The sequence below is a fragment of the Stenella coeruleoalba genome (assembly GCF_951394435.1).
Source record: "Stenella coeruleoalba genome assembly, chromosome: 4".
Taxonomy (NCBI): domain Eukaryota; kingdom Metazoa; phylum Chordata; class Mammalia; order Artiodactyla; family Delphinidae; genus Stenella; species Stenella coeruleoalba.
This window is the reverse complement of record NC_137149.1, coordinates 548,681-571,764: the sequence shown is the minus strand read 5'-3', so window position 1 is coordinate 571,764 and position 23,084 is coordinate 548,681. Positions and strand designations below refer to the sequence as shown.

Genomic DNA, 23,084 nt, shown 5'->3' with positions numbered 1-23,084 from the left:
GCCAGATGTTAACGCCCATTCCCGGCCCGGAGAGCAGGTGGACCTGATACACAAGGGACTCGGGCGGCGCGGCAGCTTCTCCACCCGGGGGGGGGGGGCAGGCGACCCCCTTCCTGGGCTCTAACCCAGTCGACACCCCTAAAACGTGCCCTGCGCCCCCTTCGAGCTGGGCTCAAGAGGTCCTGTGACTATTTCTGGACAGAGGCAATGTTTGTCACCCCAGGGTGAGGCAGTTATGAACCGACGTGCTAACAACCTCCTACAAGTCAACAGTCAAACGATGAACAGCTGAGAGGGAGAGCGGGCGAAACACACGTGCGCACGGGTTCCTGCTAATTGACACGAATGCCGACAGGCACGTGAAGAGATGCTCAGCGTCTGTGGTCATCGAGGAAAGCAGATCTGCGAGTCAGGGCTTCACGCCCACCTGGAAGCGGCCTCTGGGGGCCCAGGTGGGCCCTTGAGAAGGTTAGACGGTCGCCACCCAGCCCACCAGTTCCACTCCCCGGCACAAACCCGAGAGAGTCTGAACACCTGTCCACACAAGCAGATGTGCACCCTAGTACACAGATGTTCACACGGGTGTTCACAGCAGCTGGAACGGGGAAACAGCCCAGCGGCGTCGATGGATGAAGCGATAAACAGGACGTGTTCCATCCACACAGGGAGGACTGTTCAGCCCCCAGAAGGAAGCCAGTCCTCACACGCGTAGGAACAGGGATGAACCTTGAAGACGTGATGTGACGTCGAGGGGCGGCTCCCGAAGGCCACACCTGCAGGTTCCTGTGCAGACGCCCAGCACAGACAGATTCCAAGAGGCAGAGGTGGACTCCGGGGGCCGCTGGAGGGAACGGGTGACTGCTAATGGGCACAGGGTTTCTCTGGGGAGTGGCGGAATGTTCTGGAATTAGAGGTGACGGTTGCACAACCTTGTGAAGAAACTGAAAACCACTGAATTGCGCCCTTTAAAAGGGTGAATTTATGTCATGGGAATTATGTCTCAGGAAAGGTCTCGTTTTTAGAAAATCCAAAGTGCTTCCTCCGTCTGGCTTCGGGGGCAACGGCGGGGCCCGTGATGCGCCGGCAGGAAGCCGCGCTGCGTCCCGAGTGTGGCCCCCTTCCGTGAGGACGGCGTGGAGGGTGGCTTCCCCCGAGGCTGTGTGAGCCCTCTGCCCTTCTGCCCGTCAGGGCGCCTCCTCTTTTCCTTTAGGGCCTCCGTCCTCCCCTGTGGTTTTGCGAGGTCATCCCATACTCTGCCTGGACTGTGGGGCCCAGGCCTGCTCCCCCCCGTACCTGGGCCCTGCCTGTCCTCCCCACAGGGCTGCCTGGAGCAGGGCAGGGGCGGGAGGGGCGTCCACACCCGGCCCGCAGCCGTGGGGCCCCGTGCTTCCTGCTGGGGGGGCTGTGGGGAGCAGCTGTCAGCCCCGGGCCCAGCAGGAAGCCCACGCCCCCGCAGTTAGCTCATGGCTACACGTTCTCCGCAGACCAATGAGATGTCTTGGGAGGGGACGGGCCCCGCGGTGCTGAGGCAGCGCGCCTCCCAGAGCCGCGCCCCCCAGAGCCTCGCCCTCCGCGCCGGGGCTGGCTTTTCTGAGGCCACACCTCCTCCGGCGGCCCCTCATCGGGGCCCCTTCAGCACCCCAGCCGAGCCCCAGCCCTGTCACTGCAGGACCGCTCCGGGCTACTTCACCAAGAGGTTCTTTATGACTTGATCAAACCACCGTCTTCTGCACCGACTGTCTATCCGGTTTTACTCACATATTCCAGAAGCCGATTCCGGCCTCTATTCTGGGCAGCAGACGACTTACTCTGCGTCTCACTAGCGCACGGACGGGGCTTCCGTGGTGGTAGGTATGTTCTGAGTCGTGCAAATACCGGCACCAAGACGAGCTGACCTTCGCCCAGCGCTTGGCAGGCGCCATGTGCTCTCGCGGGTCCCCACACTTCACGCGGAACAGCCCCCTCGACAGCCTGGAGCCCGGGCTCTGGAGGCGCAGTGGCCGCCCAAGGTCCCTCGGCTGGGTCTGGCCCAGGGCCGCTGCCCCTCGGCCTCCATCCCTCCATGTGTTCCACGTGTGCCCTCCACGGCGACTGTAAGTGTCCATCGCGGGAGACGCTGGGATCCCACCGGGAGCGTGTGCACCAGCTGCGTGTGGGTTTCAAGGCCTCCGAGAGCCTGGAGCTCGTCCATCTGTTTAGGTCTCGCTTGCTCTGCACTCAGCGGGTGTGCCTCTGCTCCTGCCGTTTTGCTCTCGTGGGGAGACTGCTGCTTGCCACGCTGGGTGCCCCTCCGCGGCATCGTGCCCTCACCACGCACACGGCGAGGCTGCATCCGGGCCCCCGGCAGCCTGGCGAGGCCTGGCCGAGCAGTGACCACGCGAAGCAGACGGGCTGACGTGGACCTCCCAGATGTGGCCTCGGAAGAGGCGGCGGCTGCTTCCTCCCGCAGCCCGGAAGGCAGCCCCGGAGGCCAGTGCGGAGGCACGGCGGAGGGGCCGGTTCCTGGGCCTGCGCGAGCGGAGCGGCCCCCGGGGTGAGCGCTGTGAGTGCCTTTGGCCATTCCCGTCGCCTGTACTCGTGGGGCCGCTGGACCACGGCTGCCGCTTTGAACGGAACCTCTGCTGCCTTGGCTTCCAGGTGCTCGTCGCTCGAGAAGTCGCTGGCTTTGTGCATTACTCTAGTGTCGTCCTCTTGCTCATTTTTAATTTTTTAAGCTCGGGGATGCGGGGGAGGCGTTAGATTTATAAACGCGTCATCGGCACTAAACATTTCATCTATTGTTTCTAAGGCTGATGTCATTTATTTTTCTTCTCTTGTTGCATTTGCTAGAACCTCCAAGAAAATGTTGAATTACAACAGACAAGGGGGCACCACTGCCTCTCCTGCATTTGAGACAGTTTTGGGTTTTCCACGTAGCGTGATCTTGCTTCTGTTGTGGGCAAAGTCTTCACTTTCTCCTTCTATTTTAATTAACGTTGTTGCTATTAATAATTGCTGAATTTTGTCACATTTCTTTTCAGCACTTATTGATTTGGTTTTATGAACTTTCTGTGCTAATTTGTCCATTAAATTATTTAGGTGAATCACTGAGCCACCCTTGGAAGCCTGCCCTAGACCAGTCGTAGCACATAGCTCTGCAGACTTCTTACTGGGTTGTCTCTGCTACTCTCTTATTTAGATATTTCCCTCATCTTCATTTGTAAGTAATATTTGTCTATAGTTCTCTTTTTCTGTACTACATAAGGTTTTTGTATTAAGTTATCCTGGTTTCATGAGGTGAATTACAGAGTTTTCCATCTTTTTATGTGTCTCGGAAAAGTGAAACTAACACTGGAATAACTTTGCTTGTAACCTGAGGTAGAGCTTACTCAGCTGGGAACATCTGTCCCGGGTGCTTCTCCCAATTTGCTCCTTTTACATCACCTTCCCAGGCTCTTGCACTCGTCTGTTCATGTTTTCCCTATTTTAGGTCATTTTGGTGATTTGCATCCACTAGAAAATTACCAGTTTGCTTCAGGTTTCAGAACAGTTGTCCCGGATTTGAAAGTTGTGGTGTGTGTCATCCTTCCCACCTTTTCTGTCCCTGAGTCTCCTTCCTCGTTCCTAATTATAGGCGGGTTTCTAAATTTCATACGTAAATTCTAAATCAGGACTGCCATTCCTTCGTCGGGCTTTTGGGCAGGGCCAGGCAGCTCCATTTTATTTTCTTTTAGAGAAAAACACTTTTCTCATTTCTCTTTTTTTCTTATTTGTTGTCACTCAACTAATTTCTGGTTTTACCTTCATAATTTCCTCGCTCTACTTCCTAAACTGTACCTTACTGCTCTCATTCTCATTTCCTAAGATGGGCGCGAAATCCCCGTTATTCTTTCCTTGGAGCGCCTGAGCTTTCCAGAGAGCCTGCGTGTTCAGATTTGACTTCCCACTTTTATAAGTGTTACCTAGGAATGTCTTTCTTAGTTTCTGAGTGGTCAAGATTGGGGCTATGTGCGTGACACCTTTTAAAATTTATTTTAAATTTTGTTGGATTATAATAAGATCATGTTTGTTAACCTAGTTTTCGCTCATTGAGGTTTCCTTTGTGGGTGAGTCCACATCATGGCCTCATAGAAAGTACAGTGTTTTCTCTCTGAGGAACATGGAGATCCGTATCTACACCCACATCTGCTTGTTTTCCAGTTGCCACGAGACCTAACTGTGAAGAGGTCCAGGGAGAAGTCCCACGTCTGCATCCACAGTCCTTGTTTTACCTTTCAGTTGGCTTTACGTGTTTAGCCCCTGTGTTATCTGGCGCGCATGTTTACGGCTTCCTAACACCTGCTTGCTCATCGAACGCGTGTGTCAGCGCGTCCAGTGCTTACGTCAGTCTCCGTGCCCAACCTGCTTCCTGTGCTCAGCTGCGTCTGGACAGCAGCTTGTACCCTCTATTCTGATCCATGGTCAGTGCTGATCTGTTTCTGGAATTCCCCTTGGGTGGGACGTGTGGATGCCCGCTCGCAGCCACTACTTCTGGGCTAGTGTGCCACGCTGCGGGGTGTCCTCCTCCCTCTGAGACCCCTGGATGACGTCTCACTGTCCTCCACTTCCAGGGCTGCCGATGAGAACTGCAGCCCTCCTTAGTATTTTCTCTCTTGAAGTAACATGTTCGTTCTGAAAGCAGGCACGAAACCTTCCCCGCCTGCGAGGGTCTGGGAGGGTGAGGAGGGCGCCGGGGCTGCTGCGGCCACGATCACAGCAGCAGCTTCTGCGAGCCCCTGCCTGGCGCCCGCTGCGCTGCTGCCGCACCCGCCTCCGTGCTTTCAGTCGGCGACCCTGTGGGACACCTGCGGGTTTGCCCAGTACAGCGGCAGACGTGAGAGATCAAGACAGAGCCCCGCAGCCCTTCAGTGCCTTGCAGACCCTGTGCTCAGACGGGGAGAGGCAAGGCCCTGAGAGGCACAGAACCTCCCTGGAGGCGCGTGGCTGGTGAGTAAAGGCTCCCCACGGCCTCCTGCGGGCGTGGCCCAATAGGGAAGTGGGAGAGGCCGCTCCTTCCCTGGGCACGTCCCCTGGGCTCCCTCTGGGTACAGCTTCCTGGCCCACTGGGGGTGAAGGGGAAAGGTCGGTGGGAGGGCGGGCAGCCTCCAGCCTCCACAAGCCTCCTAAGAGGCCAGGGTGCCAAGAACTCCCCGAATCGGCCCCCTCTCACATCAGTCACAGGACCCCAGCTCAGATCACCACGGCAAAGGGGAAACTTACTGCCTTAAGAGGGGAGTGGTGGACAGCCCCCGCCAGGCCCTGCGGGACCCAGGTGTACCCACTTCCCTGCACTGCGTCCCCCAGGGTGGGCTGCCCCCCAGCCAGCTGACGAGGGGCCGAGCCAAAGCCCACACCGCTTGGCACCCTCCCAGGCCCACTGCGGTCAGGACGTCCAGGACATCAGGGGTCTGGCTGCCAGCCCCTCGCCCACAGAAGGCAGGACCCCCAGGACAGGGGGAGCCAGGAGAGCGGAGACAGGACAGGGTCGCTCTGCAGAGGACCTGGGGAAGGTTGGCCAGAGCCACCGTCTCCCCACAAATCCCATCTGCACCCGCAGGGCCTGTGCCTGGCTGGGGGCCTCACCCTAGCAGCTTGGGGCCCAGGTGCCGACCCCTGGGGACTCTCGCCCCGGCCTGAACACAGGGACCCACACATTAGCATCCCGACCTGACCCCTGAGGGGGACGACCGCCCTGCCGCCCCCACGGGACTGCTGCCCAAGCCAGCCTCCGACGCCTGATCACACCCTTCAAACCGCCCAGGACTCACGGGTCCACAGGGCAGCGCAGGGTCCGGGAGGGGCTCCTGCACGGAGGGACGCCAGCAGAAGGCTGCTGCCGTTTGGGCGGGTCTGCGGCTTGGCTAGCGACAGGTGTTAGCGTTAGCGTTCCTGTTCTGACCGCTCTCTGGGGCACTTGAAGCCTTAACGGTGGACGGGACAAGCTAGCGACAGGTGTTAGCGTTAGTGTTCCTGTCCTGACCGCTCTCTGGGGCACTTGAAGCTTTAACGGTGGACGGGACAAGCAACTCGACTGTTCCAGCAACTTTTCTGTAAGCCGAAAGTCAGTTCAGAAACAAACGTTTTCTTCACAAGTGTCTCTGCAGTCGGGGTGGCGCGGGGCAAGGGCTCGTGGTCTGCCTGTGGAAGCCCGGGGAGCACGCTGGCTCAGCAGAGGCTGGACGTTCGTCCCCACCCCCGTCCCGTCACCCGACCGAGGCGGGCTCTGTGCACCCCCAGCCGATGAGCGGCTGCTGGTCTCCCGCCCATTCCTCTCCTTCTCTGTGGCTGGGGGGACAGCTGATGCTTTAAATCACTAAGAACAAGGCCCACTTTCCACATTTGCAAGATGTCCTCTGGGAAGTCCCAGAAGGAGGGGGGCATCGCACAAGGTGCGCGGGGTCCTCCGAGCCCCCCACCGCTCTGCTCTCCGCGGTCTGTAGGGGCCGCAGCAGGTGCCGCGCCAGGGGCGCCCTCTCCAGTTGGGGTGCTCCTCTACCCGCGAGCAGAGCTCTTTGGAGGATCGGGGCCCTGTGGGCTGCTCAGGGGGGCCGAGGACTCTGGGAGGTGCTGCGGACCCCCTGCAGAGGCGGTAGGGGCACCCACGGGGCAGGCAGGCCCTGTCAGGTGGGCCCCAGGGCGGGGTGCAGCACCTTCTTCTGGCAGCGGGCCAGCCTGACCCAGTCTGAGCAGCGGCAGCAGGAATGCACGGGGCAGGGGCCCCGCCGGCAGCCAGGGCTGCGCCGCATGTGTTTCCTACCAGTGGCTCTGGCCCCCGGCCACGTGAGCTGACGCTGACCCACATTTCCACCGCGCCCGGCAGAAAGCAGGCCACCGCGAGGCTGGAGCCAGGGCGTCTGGCCGCAAGGCTGTGGGCTCAGAATTTCTAGGCTGGGAAGTGGGTCCCGAGGGGGAGGGAGGCCTCCCCCGGTCCTCGGGGTGCCGGCCTCGCCAGGCTTGTGGGGCGAAGCGGGGAGGCCGCCTGGGCAGGGGGAAAGGGGCAGAGCCCGGTGCTCTCGCACTCCGCCCTGGCGACCCCTCCCCAGCAGGGCTGGTCCGGGGGCCCCCACCCTGGGGCTGGCTCCTCCGGTGATGCCCCCCGTCTGAAGGCGGGCCCTTGACCGGGCTCCCTCTGGTTGAACCTGACACCCTGACTAGGCAGGACAGGTCTGGACGCTGCAACACAGACCCCCGGAGGGGCCGTTCCCCACCTTGAGGGAGGGGTGGATGGAGGCCGGGGGCACGGCTTGGGGAGGGTTCCTTGCCCTCCAGTAGCCCCGCCTGCTGTGCTCAAAGCCCAGGCGGTGTGTCTCCCCCACGATGGGGAGCCCTAGCTGTCGCTTCCCCCCAGGACCCTCCAGCAATGCTGAGGGCCACAGCGAGTGAGGCCACCAAGGGTGTCACGGCCTCACGTGCCGGCCCTGAGGCCAGGGCCGCTGGCACTGCAGGGGCTCTGGGGAGAAGGGCCAGGTCCCTGAGCTGCAGTGTGGTCTCTCCCCACTGGACAGACGGGTGGACCCATCTCAGGACAGCTACCCCAGCAAAGTGACAGGGGCGAGGGGGCGTGGGGCAGGTGCGTCCTCGAAAACAGCTGCAGGGTCAGCCTGGGACGCGGGCTGCGATCACGGGGCCGCAGGGCTGTGCGTGGGGTGTGTACGCGTGTGCCGCCCCGTGCCCCGGCGCGGGTGGAGAGAAGCAGAGCCCGGCAGCCCCTGTCCCGCCAGACACCGAGGCCTGCGGCCCGCGGATTCTTCACCCGCACACCTCGGCCCCCCGCCTCCCTCCCCCGGTGCTGGGCCAGCTCTGCTCCGCAGAAGAGCCCAGCCCGAGGGTTTGCCCGCCGTCTGCAGCCTCAGCCAGCCCCTTCCCCATGGCTCTGTCTCCTTGCTGACAGGATCAGGGGGTGGTGTGGACCAGGTGAGGCTGCGGCACAGGGAGCGCTGAGGCAGATGCCCTGGGGCTGGGGCACCCCGGACAGCGGGACACGCCCAGGCTTTCAGCAGCAACAGGCTGTGCCTCCCCCTCTACGCCCCACCCCTCCCCAGCCTGTAACCGACTGTGAGTCCTGTGAACCGGCAGACGAGGGGGGAGGCGTCGATGCAGGTGCTCTCTGCCCCAGGAGCGAGGCGTCTCCTGGGGCCCCCTGCTTGGCCAGAGAGCACCCCTCTGCTAGGAGCACCCCTCTGCTGGGAGCGCCCCTCTGCTGGGAGCACCCCTCTGCTGGGAGCAGCCCTCTGCTGGGAGCACCCCTCTGCTGGGAGCGCCCCTCTGCTGGGAGCGCCCCTCTGTTGGGAGCACACCCTCTGCTGAGAGCACCCCTCTGGTGAGAGCACCCCTCTGCTAGGAGCACCCCTCTGCTGGGAGCAGCCCTCTGCTGGGAGCACCCCTCTGCTGAGAGCACCCCTCTGCCAGGAGCACCCCTCTGCTGAGAGCACCCCTCTGCTAGGAGCACCCCTCTGCTGAGAGCACCCCTCTGCTGGGAGCACCTCTCTGCCAGGAACACCCCTCTGCTGGGAGCACCCCTCTGCTGGGAGCACCCCTCTGCTGAGAGCACCCCTCTGCTAGGAGCACCCCTCTGCTGGCTCTCTCCAAAGCGGCCCCTCTCCCCACCACATGTCCTTCCAAGGAAAGATGCTTTTCCTGTGGAGACTCAGCTCCCTGAGCCCATCAGAACTCAGCTTCCAGGTTCCGATATAGCAGATGACTTCACAGCCCCGTGGACAGCAACAGAGGAAAATCCAGGGGAAGGAAGAAAATGTGAAAATTAAAGCGTAAATCCCCAAATTCCAAAACTCCCCAGGATCCACGGCCAGCCTGGCCACCAGGGAGGGCCTCTGACTCAGGGCCTGCACGCAGCTCCATTCCTGCACGGCCGCTGCACTGGCCTGTGGGGTCATGAGGACAGGGGTTGCCTCTGTGGGAAAGCACCGGGAGCCAGAGGGGCTGGAGGGCCATCAGGGAGCTGGTCACACCCCACACTCTGCAGAGACACCGAGGCAACTCTGGCTCGGGGATCCCTCAGCCCAGCTCAGCCCCGGGCGCGGAGCGTCTGCCGCCCCGTCAGAGCCCAGAAGCCCAGGGCCACCACCCTGGTGCTGGGCGCCCAGGCCCAGAGGCAGGGGCTGCTGTCCTGGGGGCCTGCCCCCTCCACCTGCCCTGGCCCAAACCCCATCGGGAGTGTGTGTTGGGGTCCTGCCCGTGGGTTCAGCATCCCCTCTGCACTGTACAGACATTCAAGCACCGTCCCCTGCTGCCCACTCCAGCCAGTGCACCCCTCCCCCGACCCCCAGGCTGTCCCTGCAGATCTCAGAGCCCTTCCCAAGGCCGAGCTCTGCTAGACAGGGTCCCAGAGAGGGTGTAAGAGGCAGCGGAGCACACAGCCCGGGAAGAGGCCATCGGGCCGGGTGTTGGGTGAGAGCAGTGAGGACCCTCCTGCCCCCGCCCCCCGGTCCTTCCCGTGTGCGACCATTCAGCACTGTCTGTCTGCACTCGTGGCCGAGACCCAGAGCAGACGGGGAAGCACAGCCTCAACCCGCCCCATATCCTGCTGGGTGGGAGCTCACACTGGGCACCCTTGTCGTGGGCTTGGGCATGGAGGGAGCATGGCGTGGGGTCCCAGCCCTCGTCTGTATCTCAGCCCCGCCCCCCCGGGTAAACGTCCTACAAGGCTCTCACCTGCTCTCTGAGCGCCCGACCTCTGGCTGCCCTGCAGCCGCTTCCCTGCTCGACGCTGCTCAGCTGGTGACTCAGTGTCACCTCTGGAGCCCACCTCTGATGGGTGGGTTGCATTGGGACCGGGGTCTGCAAGAAACCTGGGGCACTTGATCCTCTTCAGCACGCCACGCTTTGGCCCCTGGGTGCGTGACCCTGTAACTGGTGCGTCCCCGCAGGGACCTGGAAGCTCCCGAGAGCTGCGGCCACAGCAAGACCCAAGGGCAGCTCGTAGCCCCGAATGCCCACAAGCCCTCGGGCCACACGCCTTCTAGAACGGCGCCACCCCCCGTGCGAGGGGGCGTCCGCTGCCTGGCCCGTGACCCGGGGCTGTGGCTCCATGACGCACGAGGGCAGGTCGGGAACGGCCATGCAGCTTCCTCCTGGCTCGTGTGCCCAGGGCACCTGCCCGGGAAGCAGCCACCACGCCGAGAGGAAGCGCGGCGCACGCAGAAGCCACGTGCCGGGGCTCCAGGCCCCGCCAAGGTCCCAGCCCAGCACGAAACCCCTGGCAGTGAGCGCAAGGGCCTCTGGAGGACTTCCAGCCACCCAGTGACACCAAGAGGAGCAGGGACCAGCTGCCCACTGAGCCCTGCCCACGTGCAGGTTTGTGGGCAAAACAGGGCGGTGGTTTCCAGGCACTCGGTCCCCAGCTGGCCGGTTAAGCGCCGGCCGATAACCAGAGCAGACCCCACGCGGGGCCCTGGGTGCTGCCAGCCCTGCTGGCGCGGGGCTCCTTCCAGACCCTTCTGAGGCGCGTGGTCCCTGCAGCGCTGGTGGTCTGAGTGCTCACGGGAGCCCCAAAAGGCTTCCTGCCCTGAATCCAAAGCCCCATGGCTGCGTCTTCCAGAACACTCTGCAGGGGCGGTGCAGGCAGTCGGGCCTTCCCCCAGGACTGTTGCTCATGGGTCTATTGGGTTCCTTCTCCTCGGGGTCCACGTATCCACCAACCCCCCCACCCCTGAGATGTCCAGACTCTCGGTTACTCCCGGCGGTACCACTGTGTGAATCTGCCCGTCCGGAACTTCCTTCGCTGAAGGGGCGTTTTCTTCTACACTAAGTCCCCTACATACCGACCTTGAAGTTGTGAACTTTCAAAGATGCGAACGTGTGTTCCCATGTCCAACCACGCAAGTTAGTCATGTGTCTGTACATTGTCGCGTGTGCAGCCTCTGACAGTGGTTGTGTTTTGTGTGCTTTACTGTACAGTACCGTACAGAGTACGGTAGCAAAGCATCTTTATTTCAGGGCCAGGATGTCCGGAAGCAAGAGTAAAAGCAGCAGTGATGTAGCTGGTACTGCTGTGCTTTTCAAGGTACTATACCGTAAGGTTAAAAATGTTTTATTTTTCGTTTGTTTTTATGTATTATATGTGTGAAAAGTATAAACCTATTACAGTGCAGTACTATATAGCCGATTGTGTTAGTTGGGTACCTGGGCTAACTTTGCTGGACGTACGAATAAATTGGATTTATGAACACGCTCTTGGAACAGAACTTGTTCGTACGTAGGGAACTTACTATGCTGTATCTTTGAGACAAATTTCCCTGTGTCTTCTTCTCTCTGGAAATACCAGCAGTTTATTGTGAACCCGTGTGCGTGTCTGGTTTCCTCTGTTTTTTCTCCTTTGCATCTCATCTTGAATACCAGGCTCCACTCGGGCTGGCATCTTTGCTCCACCCCTTGACGTATCTGGTGCTGAGGACTGTGCCTGGCACACAGGAGTCACCGATTGTTTTGACTGTCTTTTCTTCTTTTTTTTAAAAAATAAATTTATTTATTTTAGTTATTTGTTTTTGGCTACGTTGGGTCTTCGTTGCTGTGCGTGGGCTTTCTCTAGTTGCAGTGAGTGGGGGCTACTCTTCGTTGCCGTGTGCAGGCTTCTCATTGCAGTGGCTTCTCTTGTTGTGCAGCACGGGCTGTAGGCGCACGGGCTTCAGTAGTTGTGGCATGTGGGCTCAGTAGTTGTGGCGCACGGGCTTAGTTGCTCCTCGGCATGTGGGATCTTCCTGGACCAGGGCTCAAACCCGTGTCCCCTGCATTGGCAGGTGGATTCTTAACCACTGTGCCACCAGGGAAGTCCTTGACTGTCTTTTCTTGATGATGGTGTCTTTTGAAGAACAAAGGTTTTTCATTTTGATGAAGCATAATTTATTTTTCCTTTGTTTGTTTGTGCTTCAGGTGTCAAAGCTAAGACATCATTGCTTAAGTCCACGGTCACAAAATTTATACCTAAGATTCCTTTTATAGTTTTAGTTTTACGTTTGGGTCTTTGATCTGTTTTGACCTAATTTTTGTATACGGTGTGAGGTGGGAACCAAGTTCTCTCTTCTGCATGTGGACGTCCATTTGTCTCGGCACCATCTGTGAAGACACTGTTCTTTCCTCTAGCACATGGTTTTGGCAACCTTGTCAAACAAAGATCAATTGACCATAAATGTGAGGGTTCATTTCTGAACTATCAGTAATGTTCCATTGGCTTCTATGTCTATTCTCATGCCAGTGACACACTGTCTTGATTCCTGTAGCTTTGTAATAATTTTTGAAATTGGTAAGTGTGAGTTCTCCCACTTAGTGCCTCTTTTATAAGGTTATTTTGGTTATCTGGGGCCCTATGCAAATCCATATGCGTTTTAAGATCAGCCTTTCCATTTCTGGAGGGGAAAAAAGAGAGGTTGGAATTTTGATAGGGATCGTAATGAATATGTGATGAATTTGGGGAATGTTTCCATCTCAACAATACTAACTCCCCCAATCAACGAACGTGAGATGTCTGTACGTCTTCTTTAATTTCTTCCAACAGTGTTCTGTAGTTTTCAGTGTACGACTCTTATACTTCTTTGCTTAAATTGATTCCTAAGGTTTTTATCCTTTTTGATGCTGTTGTGAATGGAATTGTTTTCTTCATTTCACTTTCAGATCATTTCTTGCTAGCGTATAGAAATACAACTGATTTTTGTGTATTGATCTTATATCCGCAACCTTGCTAAGCTCATTTATTAGCTCCAATATTTTTTGTACGGATTTCTTTTGACTTTGTATACAAAATCATGTCATCCGCAAACAGAGATAGTTTTACTTCTACTTTGTCAACCGGTTGCCTTTTGTTTCATTTTCTTGCCTAATTTTCCTGGCTAGAACCTCCAACACAATGTTGAATAGAAGTAACAGGAGGGGGCAACCTTGTCTTGTTCCTAATTTTAGGGGGAAAGCTTTCCTTTTTCTTTCCTTGCAATGGCTTTACCTAGTTTTGGTATCAGGGTAATACTAGCCTTGTAGAATGAGTTGGGAAGTGTTCCCTCTTCTATTTTTTCAGAAGATTTAGAGAAGGATTGGTGTTAATTCTCCTTTAAATGTTTTGTGAAACTCACCGGTGAAGCCGTACGGTCCTGGACTTTTCTTTACGGTAAGTTATCTTTTATTACTAATTCAATCTCTTTATTATAGATCTATTCAGATTTTCTATTTCTTCTTCCGTCAGCATTGGTAGTTTGTGACTTTCTAGGAATTTATGCATCTCATGTAGGTTATATTGGTGTACTTTTGTTCATAGGATTCTCTTGTAATTCTTTTTTGTCTGTAAGGTCATGAATAATGTCTCCTATTTCACTGCTGATGTTAGTAATTTGAATCTCCTCTTTTTTTTTCTTGGTCTAGCTGGTCAATTTTCTTGATCGTTTCAAAGAACCATCTTTTGTTTTCATCGATTTCTCTCAATTTTTGAAATTCTCCGTTTCATGCATTTCTGCTCTAATATTTATTACTTCCTTCTCCTTGATTCGGAATTAGTTTGCTCTCCTGTTTCTAGTTTCTTTAGGTGGATGGTTAAGTTACTGCTTTGAGATCTTATTTATTTCCTTCTAAGTACTGCTTTGCTTCATCCCATAAGTTTCCATATATAGTGTTTTCATTTTCATTTATCTCAAAAGTATTTTCTAAATTATAATGTGATTTTTTTCTTTGACCCATTGGTTACTAAGGAGTACAAGGTTTAATTTCAATGTATTTTTTAATTTCCCAAATGTCCTCCTGTTACTGATTTTTAATTTCATTCCGTTGTGGTGAGAGAACATATCTTGCCTGATTTCCATCATTTTACGTTTGCTGAGACGTCTTGTCACGTGGTCTACTCTGGAGATGCTCCGTGCGCTGAAGAGCACGGCTGCTGGGCCGAGTGTACCCTGGGTCTGCAGAGCAGCTCACGTCCTCTGTTTCCTTTTGATCTGCTGTCTTGTTGCTTTATCCGTCATTGAAAACAGGCTGTTGAAAGTTGACAGTCCCCAATGATTATTGTTGAACTGCCCATCTCACCCTTCATTTGTCTGGTTTGCTTCACGCGCTGTGGGACTCTATTGTGAGACGCATATACTTTATAACGGTTACATCTTCCTGACGGATTCGCCTGCCATCATTATCAAACGCCCTTCTCTGTCTCTTGTAACCGTATTTGTCCTGAAGCCTCTTTTGCCTCCTATGGTAGAGTCACTCTCACTTTTGTTTACCGTTTGGTTCATCTGGTTCATCCTTTTATGGGGGGGCTCCGAACCAAGTCAAATACAGACAGCCTTGCAAGCGGGGGTCTTCCAGGAAACCACCGGACAGGTCAAATAATGACAAGTTTCTGGGGACGCTCGGCTCCATTCTGATCCCTCCAGTGGCGCTGGGTCGTTGGTTTTCACCCTGAATCTGGGCTGTCAATTTTCAACGCTACTGCAGAGCTGGAGGGTGGGGCACGGGCCTAGGGCAAATTAAAACACCTAATAGCTTGGAGAGGATGCGGGGAAACTGGAACCCTTGTGCACTGTTAACAGGAATGTGAAATGGTGCAGCAGCTGTGGAAAACAATGTGGCTGTCCCTCAAAACATTAAAAACGGAGCTACCAACTATACTTCAACAAAAAAAAAATTTAAAAAAAGAATTTCCATATGATTCAGCAATTCTACTTCTACCCAAAAGACTTGAAAGCAGGGTCCTGAAGAGATATTTGTGCCAGCTTGTTCGGCAGCTAAGATGTGGAGGTGCCCATCGTCAGATGAATGAATAAGCAAAGTGTGGTGCATACGTACAGTGGACTATTATTCAGCCTTGAAAAGGAAGGGAATCCTATGAAGGAAGTCAAACACCAACCGGCCACTATGTGACTATTTGCATCAAGCATAACAAGAGGCAAAAATAACTGATAAAGTTGGAAATTAGGACAGTGCTCACTTTGGGGGTGGTAGTGACTGGAAGGTAACAGAAGAGGGGGTTTCACGTGTTCTTAAATTTCTACTCCTTGATCCAATTACTGATTACATGAATGCCTTCCATTTCTGAGAATCCACTGGGCTACAGTCAAGGAAAAATATAATTTTCTTTATGTCCGTTACACTTTGTAAACATTGACTTACAAGAAAAAAAAATTACGGGGACATCAAAAGACACCTGCTACAACATGGACGAACCCAAGAATATTATGCTGAGTAAATAAGCCAGATAGAAAAGGACACACACTGTATGACTGCACTCAGATCATGTCCCTAGAGTCGTCAAAACGACAGAGACGAAAAGTAGCGTGAGGGTTTCCGGGGCTGAGAGGAGGGGCCGGGGAGCCATTGCTGGAAAGGGACAGAGTTTCAGATTCAGAAGATGCAAAGTTCTGTGGACGGAGGGTGGTGACGGCGGCACAACGGTGCGAATGTGCTTAATGCCACTGAGCTGTCACTGCAAAATGGTCGAGATGGGAAAAAACAAAGGCCTCACGGCTGCCCTTCCCGAGATTCAGCTAGTGTTCTTGATTGAAAAACAGAAAACAAAAAACAGCTCTCCAAGGACTGCTGCAAGCTTCTGGTTAATTTCCAGAGCACAGAAAAAGTCGGTTCTGACCGCGTTTGCCTGTTTTCTCCTTGCTATTACAGCGGACAGTGTTTCCAGAGGTCCTCACTCTGCCATTTTTGCTGAGGTCCTGGCATCTTAACTGGGATGGAGACACAGCAAATTCTGCTGCACAGACAGTCCTGTGTTTCTGGAAGCCGGCTGCTGAGCAGAGGAGGGAACGCTCATGTTTACAGCCAGACGGAAGCATATCTCCTCCCAGGCCTGCGGTCGGCGGCCACAGGGGCCTCCTCCGTGCAGGTGAGGCTTGGCGAGAGCCCCGGCTCCCCTGGCCCTTCTGCAAGCCAGGCTTCCTCGCAGGGGTGACACCCACAGAGGCCGAGCCAGCGGCGAGGCCCCCACTGGGCCTCCCTGCACGAGCACGGGGAGCCGGGTGCTGTGGGGGGGCTCAGCTCGCCCAGCACCCATCCTGGTGCCTCCCGGACCCAGGGTTCCCTGACCTGACTCAGGCCCCACCAATCGGAAGTGCTAAGAGACCTGAACCCAGGATGGAGTGAGGTCTCCGGGCAGGTGGGCAGCTGCTCACAGCTGCCTTCCTCAGACTCTGGGCTGCAGGACTCCCGGGGCAAATCCCTGTCTGCTCGGGCAGACTTACTTCTCTGGAGGAGCCAAGACTGCAAACAAGGCAGGGCCGACCAGGCCTTCCGGGGCCGTCAGGAGGGGCTCTCCCTGGGACCTGAGACGGGAAGAGGCCGGCCGGGAAAGAGCTGTCCAGATAGAGGGAGCCGCAGTGCAAAGGCCCTGGGGCACACGGGGAGGAGGTGCTGGGACAGGAGGGTGGGCGGGCAAGGGGCCAGCAGGGTGCTGGGAGGGCTCAGCCTCGGGGATGGGAAGCCCGTGTGCGGGCTGTGGCGTCTGGCAGGAACTTGGCCCTCGGTCAACGTCTGGTGAGGGGACAGACCAGCAACAAGCGCGTGCCTGTCAGCCGGCCCCTGAGGAGCCAGATTCCACGCCCGGTCTGGGTGCTCCCAAGGAGATGGGCGTCCCCACACCCAGGGCCCCACCTGAAAGAGCCCTTGTTACCCCGGCCTCAAGAGCCCCTTGGCCAGGATACAAATGGAAGGTCCCGCCGGAGCCCAATGCCCTTCAGGCCCCTTGGGTCCTGGGCCGTGGCAGGGCCCCAGCCCGGGGCACGGACATGACCACTGCGTCCCCAGCATCCCGTGTGCCTGGCCCAGCCTCAGCGGCTCACACAGGGACTCCTGCTAACTCCACGCCCCACCGGGGCCAGTTGGGGCGGCCCAGACCCCGCCCCAAGTCCACCACAGGCAACAATCAGCTAGACGACACCTTTGAGAACCGCCAGCCCCTGGGAGGACAGTGTCAGCGGCTCGCCCTGCGCTGTGCACTCATTTGAGCTACAGTGGCCCTGGCGGGGGGGGGTCTGGGGTCAGGGTGCCCGGTGCAGCCGTCGGAGTCGTGGGTGGGCGGGGGATGTAGGCAGGCCTGGGAAGCGGGGCTTGGACAGGGCTCTGCCACTGGGGCAAGTGGGGAGGAGCAGCAGTCAGCGAGTGTGGAGTCTGCAGAGGCCTGGCCACAGCACAGCCCTGAGCCTCGGTCCCCCGAAGCCACCTCGGGGTGACTGACCATAGACTGACTTACGGGAGGGGACCCTGGCCTCAGTGTCGGCCAAGGAACCACGCAGTCGCCGAAGAACAGAATCCCACCCACAGATGCACCCGGGCCCCCAGCCCCACAGCCTCGGGGAGCAGGGCCTCTGTCCGTTGGGGCCACTCCCGTGTGCCCGGCGCTGAGACCCGGGAGGTGCCGGACATGCGTTTGCAAAGGGATGACTTTACCCGGCGGGGGCACCTGTGTGCAGAGGAGCCTGCCGTCAGGTGCTGCTCAGACGCCGCCTCACCTGGCGCCTGTGACGGACGGGGCACCGCATCCTGGCTGGTGCAGGAGCCCGGGGCTCAGAGTGTAAGCTGACCCCGACTGGCCAGGCTGCCCCGCCGGAGACCCAGCCCAGGCCAAGGGGCCACAGGCCGCCGGTTCCCAAGGCTCCGTCTGCATCCCTCTCTGAGCAGGGCACCCCGTGCCCCGCTGCGTCCCAAGGACTCCTCAGGCATGCTCTCAGGGTCACTCCAACACCAAAGCAAGTACCTCCCTGTTCACCCTCCCCCGGGCCCCTCCCAGGGGAGCCCTGAGCAAACAGAAGGGCCAGCCTTCAGTCCGCACTGGCCGCACGTCGAGGTGGGGCCCCGGGAGGGCAGAGCTGTGGGTGTGAGGCGTAGGACGGGAGCCTCCTGTAAAATGGGGCGAGCCCTGAGGCCCCCGCGGCCACTGGACGGCGGGCCAGGGCTGCGCAAGCACGTCCTCGCTTCCTGGCACGAAACGGCCCAGGCCCACCTCCCACTTTCTCTCCTCAAACCCGGATCAGCCACTTCTCCAAGGACACGGTGTGAGCAAAGACACCCCTGCCTGTTCTGCTGGCGCTCGCGAGGGTGTGGGGACGTCCCCAGAGGCCACGTGGCACATCCACGTGTGACGAGCCTTCCGAGCTCCAGCTGCGTCCCTGCACGGCTGGCCTTTCTGCGCGGATGCCAACTAGCATGACACGCACCTCGGAGCGACTGCGGGGTGGCGGTGACCGTCCCACGTCTCCCAGGAAGCCAGACAGAAAAAGATCTACACTCCCCGCTTTTTTCACAAAGGTTTTCTTTTTGAAAAAGAGTTGTTTTTCATAAAGCATTGCTATTTATGTTAATGTGCAGTAGGTTTAGTTTTGTTATTTCTAAGTGAATTGATAAGTATTCCAAGCATTTCCATTAGGATCTCAAACACGGTGAGATCGATGGATGTCACCCACACAAACAGAAGCTCCTTGTGGGTCTCAGTGACTGTTCAGAGTGTAAGGGGTCCCGAGATCAAAGTGTTTGAGAACCACTGCGTTGGGCTCTGCTGGGAGCCTGAGGACCCGCAGTCTGAACGCGGTGCTCACGGCCGCTTCCCGGCGGTTGTGTTGTTTACTTGAAATACGGTTAGGTCATTTGTTTTTGTTTGCGTTCTATTCTTGTGGGTTCTGTTTATTTTTCTCTCTCTTTTTTGGAATGTGTAAAACATTGACGCGGTTTCAAAACTCCGAATGCTTCCTTTTAAGCTTTAAAGCTCCCTGGGCGGTTCTTACAAGCCAGACCACCCCACTGTCCTTGTCCTTCCCGGCTCCCAGGCCCCGTGATGAGGGTTCTGGAAACGTTCTCCTGACAGGGAGCAGAGATAAGAATCCGCTGGCATCTTCTTCCGTATGCCAGGCATCCTTGGAGCTCTTCCCCATGCAGGGAAGTTGGGGGGCCCGGGGTCACCTCCTGGCCCTTGGGGAAGGCGGCCTCATGGCTTGGACTCCCCTCGGGGGGACGGTCCAGATGCCCTGGCCACGGCGTGGACAGCGTGGCTCCCCCATGCAGCTCTGCACGCGGGAAGAAGGCAGCTGTGCCCGCTGAACCCAGGACCCCTGCTTCCCCGCCCGCCCCCAGCACTCAGACGGACAGGTGTCAGGCCTGACTGTGGCCCCCACGTCCCAGCCTGCCCTGCGGGCAGTGCGCGCTGGCGGCCCTGGCCCAGCTCTCTTCCCAGCTGCTGCCTTTGGCACCCCCTCCGGGGAGACGCCAGGGAGGGCCTGATGGGAAAGGAGAGAACTGGGGGGAGAGGGGGGGCGGGAGGAAAAGACAAAGGAAGGGGTGCGGCGAGTGGCCGGCGCCCAAGGGAGGAGTGACCTCAGCGCTGAAGCAGCATCTGCTCGCGTCAGAGCAGGCGGGCGGCCAGGCCAGCTCCAGCACTGAGGTCCCTTTCTCTCCCTCTCCCCGCGTCCTATCTGCCGCTCCTCTCCGGCGGCCACGGTGGCGGACCTGGGGCCTCATTGGCCGGCTGGGTGCCGCGTCTGCAGCATAAATTGGAGCTCTGGGCTCGTGCTGGGACGTTCGGCTGCCCACAGCCTCCAGTCGCTCTTGCTGGGTGAGTACTGCGTGCGCTGGCCCCGGCCCCGCAGCCGCACTGGCCTCCTGGCGCTGCCCCCGCCCAGAAACCCGCAGCACCCCAAGAGGGGCAGCACCCCAAGAGGGAGGCCCATCTAGTCCGGGGCACGGCGACCCTCCTGGTTCCCGGGGTTCCCTCAGACGGCAGCGCCAGAGGTGTTTCCCCCAGGAAAGCCGCAGGGCGCTGAGCTGGCTGTGAGCTCCGTGCCAGGTGTAACCGGCCAGGCACCTTGGGTTCCTGTAACCCAACACGGCTTGGCTTTCCAGCCACGGGGTGAGGCCCAGCTGGAGCCTGGAGAGGGAACGTGGAGGGAGGTGCCCGGCGTCCTCGGGGACCTGTAACCAGGGGCCGTGCGCAGGGCATCGGGGACCAGCGGTGCAGCATGTGGCCCCCCTTCTCGTAGGTGATGGGAACCCCGAGTCCGGCTGCCCCCTGGGGCGGAGCCCTCTGGGCCCTCCTCCTGGCCACACTTGGCTGCTCGGCCGGCCAGCCGCTGGGGGGAGAGTCCATGTGCACGGCCCAGCCCCTGGCCAAGTACAGCATCACCTTCACGGGCAAGTGGAGCCAGGCATCCTTCCCCAAGCAGTACCCGCTGTTCCGCCCACCCGCGCAGTGGTCATCCCTGCTGGGTGAGTGCAGTCCCTGCCGTCCCGTGCCCGGCGGGCCTGGCGGTGACCCCCACTGCTCGGGAGATGACCGTGGCCCCGCACTTCACAGCGTGGAGGGGACCTCACCCAATTCACTTCAGTGCAGGAGGTCCTGGCTGAGTGCCTACTGTGTGCCAGCAGCAGTGTCCTGGGCTTCGGGGACGTGGCGGGGCAGGGTGGCCTGGGTCACGGGAAGGGCCGGCCGGCTGCCCGTCCTACCCGCGAGGCGCCGGGCAGTGTGAGGCCACCTGCGGGACATCCCGCCCGGCCCCACGAGGGGCGGGACGGTGCCCAGGGGTGATGCTTACACGGGTGGGTGGTGGTGGTGCGCAGGGGCAGCGCACAGCCCCGACTACAGCCTGTGGAGGAAGGGCCAGTATGTGAGCAATGGGCTGAGGGACTTCGCGGAGCGCAGCGAGGCCTGGGCACTGATGCGGGAGATGGAAGCTGCCGGGGAGAAGCTGCAGAGCGTGCATGGCGTGTTCTCGGCCCCAGCCGTGCCCAGCGGCACCGGGCAGACGTCCGCGGAGTTTGAGGCCCACTCCAGGCACTCGCTCGTGAGTGGGGCGGCGTGGACGGTGGGCGGGCGGGCAGGAGGGGGGCGCGGGGGCTGCCGCTGAGCCCTCGGCCCCCAGGTGTCCTTCGTGGTCCGCATCGTCCCCAGCCCCGACTGGTTCGTGGGCATCGACAGCCTGGACCTGTGTGACGGGGGCCGCTGGAGGGAGCAGGTGGTGGTGGACCTCCACCCTTACGATGCCGGGACCGACAGCGGCTTCACCTTCTCATCCCCCAAGTTCGCGACCGTCCCGCAGGACACGGTGACCGAGGTGAGGGGATGGCAGCTCTCTGGGCGGCGCTCCCCGGGAGGACAGTGAGGGGGCGGGGCTGGCCCCTCCTGACCCATCTCCGGGCCGGGCCCCTCCTGCAGATCACGGCCTCCTCTCCCAGCCACCCCGCGAACTCCTTCTACTACCCGCGGCTTAAGTCTTTGCCTCCCATCGCTACGGTGACCCTGGCGCGGCTCCCGCACAGCCCCAGGGCCTTCCCGCCCGCCCCGGGCTTCGGGGGCGGGGGCAACGAGGTCGCCGACAGCCCGCCAGGTGAGCCCAGCTCCCACCCCTCCGTAGCGCCCACGGCCACCCCCCAGCCCCGCTTCACACGCGTGCTCCTGGGTTGCAGGCGCTCGGGCTGGCGGGCAGCCGCGCATTCACCCCTGGCTGCGCCGGAGCAGGAGCAGCACTGGGGTTTGGGGGTCAGTCGGGACTTGCTCGGACATCACCTGGCCCTGAGCTCCCGCTCCAGCTCTTACCTCTCACCCTAAATAACCCTCGAAGGCCAGTGCCCGCCCCAGGGGGAACGCCTGTGAAGTGACACCCGCTGCTTTCACAGGGGCAGCCCCGCCCCCGCGTGCGCCCCGCCCCCAGGGCCCTTGGTCCAGGGCTCAGCCCTGCGCCGCCGGCCCGCCCCACGCACAGCACCCGTCGCCAGGCCACAGAGCTGGGTTGCGTGGCCGCGTGGAGTGTGAGGACGGGTCAAACCGGGAGAGGCTGCCGGTGCTCAGAGGGCGGGGCAGCGCCGCCGGGGCTGCGTGAACCCGCGTCTCCGAGCGGCTTCAAAAGCAGGATGGGAGCATTTGGTTGGGACGCTGGTTCTGAGAGATTTGGGGTTTGGTTCATTCGACTCCAAACTGAAGAGTTAACTCGTGCCCAGCATTTTCAACTGAAAGCCTTTCACACTTCCACAGCCCAGAGTGAGTCGGAGAGGCCCCAGGCCCCGCCCGGTGTCCCCGCTGACCCCTGTGTGCCCTCCTGGCAGCGGGTCGGTGGGGGCGGTGCCGCCCGCAGGGGAGGGGCGAGCGGTGCGCAGGTGCCGGGCGAGCGAGGGGGGCCGCGGCCCCAGTGTGGCCAGCCTCCCGAAGGGTCCGCACCTGGAACAGCAGCGCAGCGGTGGAGACCCTGCCGGTCTGTGCCCACGTCAGAGAACGTTTCACGACAGGATCTCCGCTCTCCCCCAGCCCCACGCCCCGCACCCCGGAGAGCGGGGATCCAGCCGGCATCGGGCTCTCAGGGCGGAAACCTTCACCCAGTCGCTCGGGGGTGGCTTTTCGGGGGTGTGCTTGGTGGCGTCGCCCTGGAGGTGGCTGGAAAGCGCAATGATAAAATCAGGAGTTTCCCGGCCAAGTTCGGAGGCGGTGTCGGGCGAGGACCCCCTTCCTCTCCCGCAGCCCCGCCTCGCTCACCGTCCTCCTTGCGCCCCCAGCTCCGGAGACGCCGCTGGACTGCGAGGTGTCGCTGTGGTCGTCCTGGGGGCTGTGCGCTGGCCCGTGCGGGCGGCCCGGGGCCAAGAGCAGGACGCGCTACGTCCGTGCGCGGCCCGCCAACCACGGGGCGCCCTGCCCGGGGCTGGAGGAGGAGGCCCCGTGCGTCCCCGACAACTGCGTCTGACGCCGGGGCCTCCGAGCCCCCTGAGCCCCGCCGCCGGCGACCTCCGCGCAGAGACTGGCCCCCGGCCCGGCGGCCGCGCTGCACGACAGCCACACCCCGGCCGTGAAATACCTCAGACCTGGTCGCCAGGCAGCCGCCCGGGGCCGCCGGGTCGCCGGCGCGAGACCAACACCTGCCTCCTCGCGTTCCCATCCCAGCTCTTGAATAAAGACCAGCAGGAGACCTGACACCCGGTGCTGTGGTCTGTGTGTCCTGGGCAGGCGCCGGGTGAAGGCGGGGCCGGCAGATGGGCCACCAGACTTCCCTGATGAGCAGGTGTCACCCTGCGGGGAGGAGCCAGTGGACCACCACGCGCACACACACGCGGCGCGCACACACACGGCACATGGGGAACTCAGAGGACCAGCATTACCGCCC

General features: G+C 59.5%; 1 protein-coding gene across 1 annotated transcript; it reads left to right on the top strand.

The window, feature by feature from the left end:
- The first annotated feature begins 19,439 nt into the window (after window positions 1–19,439).
- SPON2 (spondin 2) lies at window positions 19,440–22,880 on the top strand. The gene is made up of 6 exons (XM_079920510.1): window positions 19,440–19,555; window positions 19,980–20,205; window positions 20,557–20,780; window positions 20,859–21,050; window positions 21,152–21,323; window positions 22,483–22,880. Exons 2-6 carry the CDS (start codon window positions 19,983–19,985, stop codon window positions 22,665–22,667), a joined length of 996 nt encoding a protein of 331 aa, XP_079776636.1. The 5' UTR covers window positions 19,440–19,555; window positions 19,980–19,982; the 3' UTR covers window positions 22,668–22,880.
- Window positions 22,881–23,084: the final 204 nt, after the last annotated feature.

What these genes read in the sequence shown, in the direction of transcription:
- SPON2 (XM_079920510.1), top strand. Translation starts at nt 19,983, where the DNA reads ATGGGAACCCCGAGTCCGGCTGCCCCCTGGGGCGGAGCCCTCTGGGCC. An exon ending in GCAGTGGTCATCCCTGCTGG is followed by an intron (nt 20,206 to 20,556) that starts GTGAGTGCAGTC and finishes GGTGGTGCGCAG; the next exon opens with GGGCAGCGCACAGCCCCGAC. An exon ending in CCCACTCCAGGCACTCGCTC is followed by an intron (nt 20,781 to 20,858) that starts GTGAGTGGGGCG and finishes CTCGGCCCCCAG; the next exon opens with GTGTCCTTCGTGGTCCGCAT.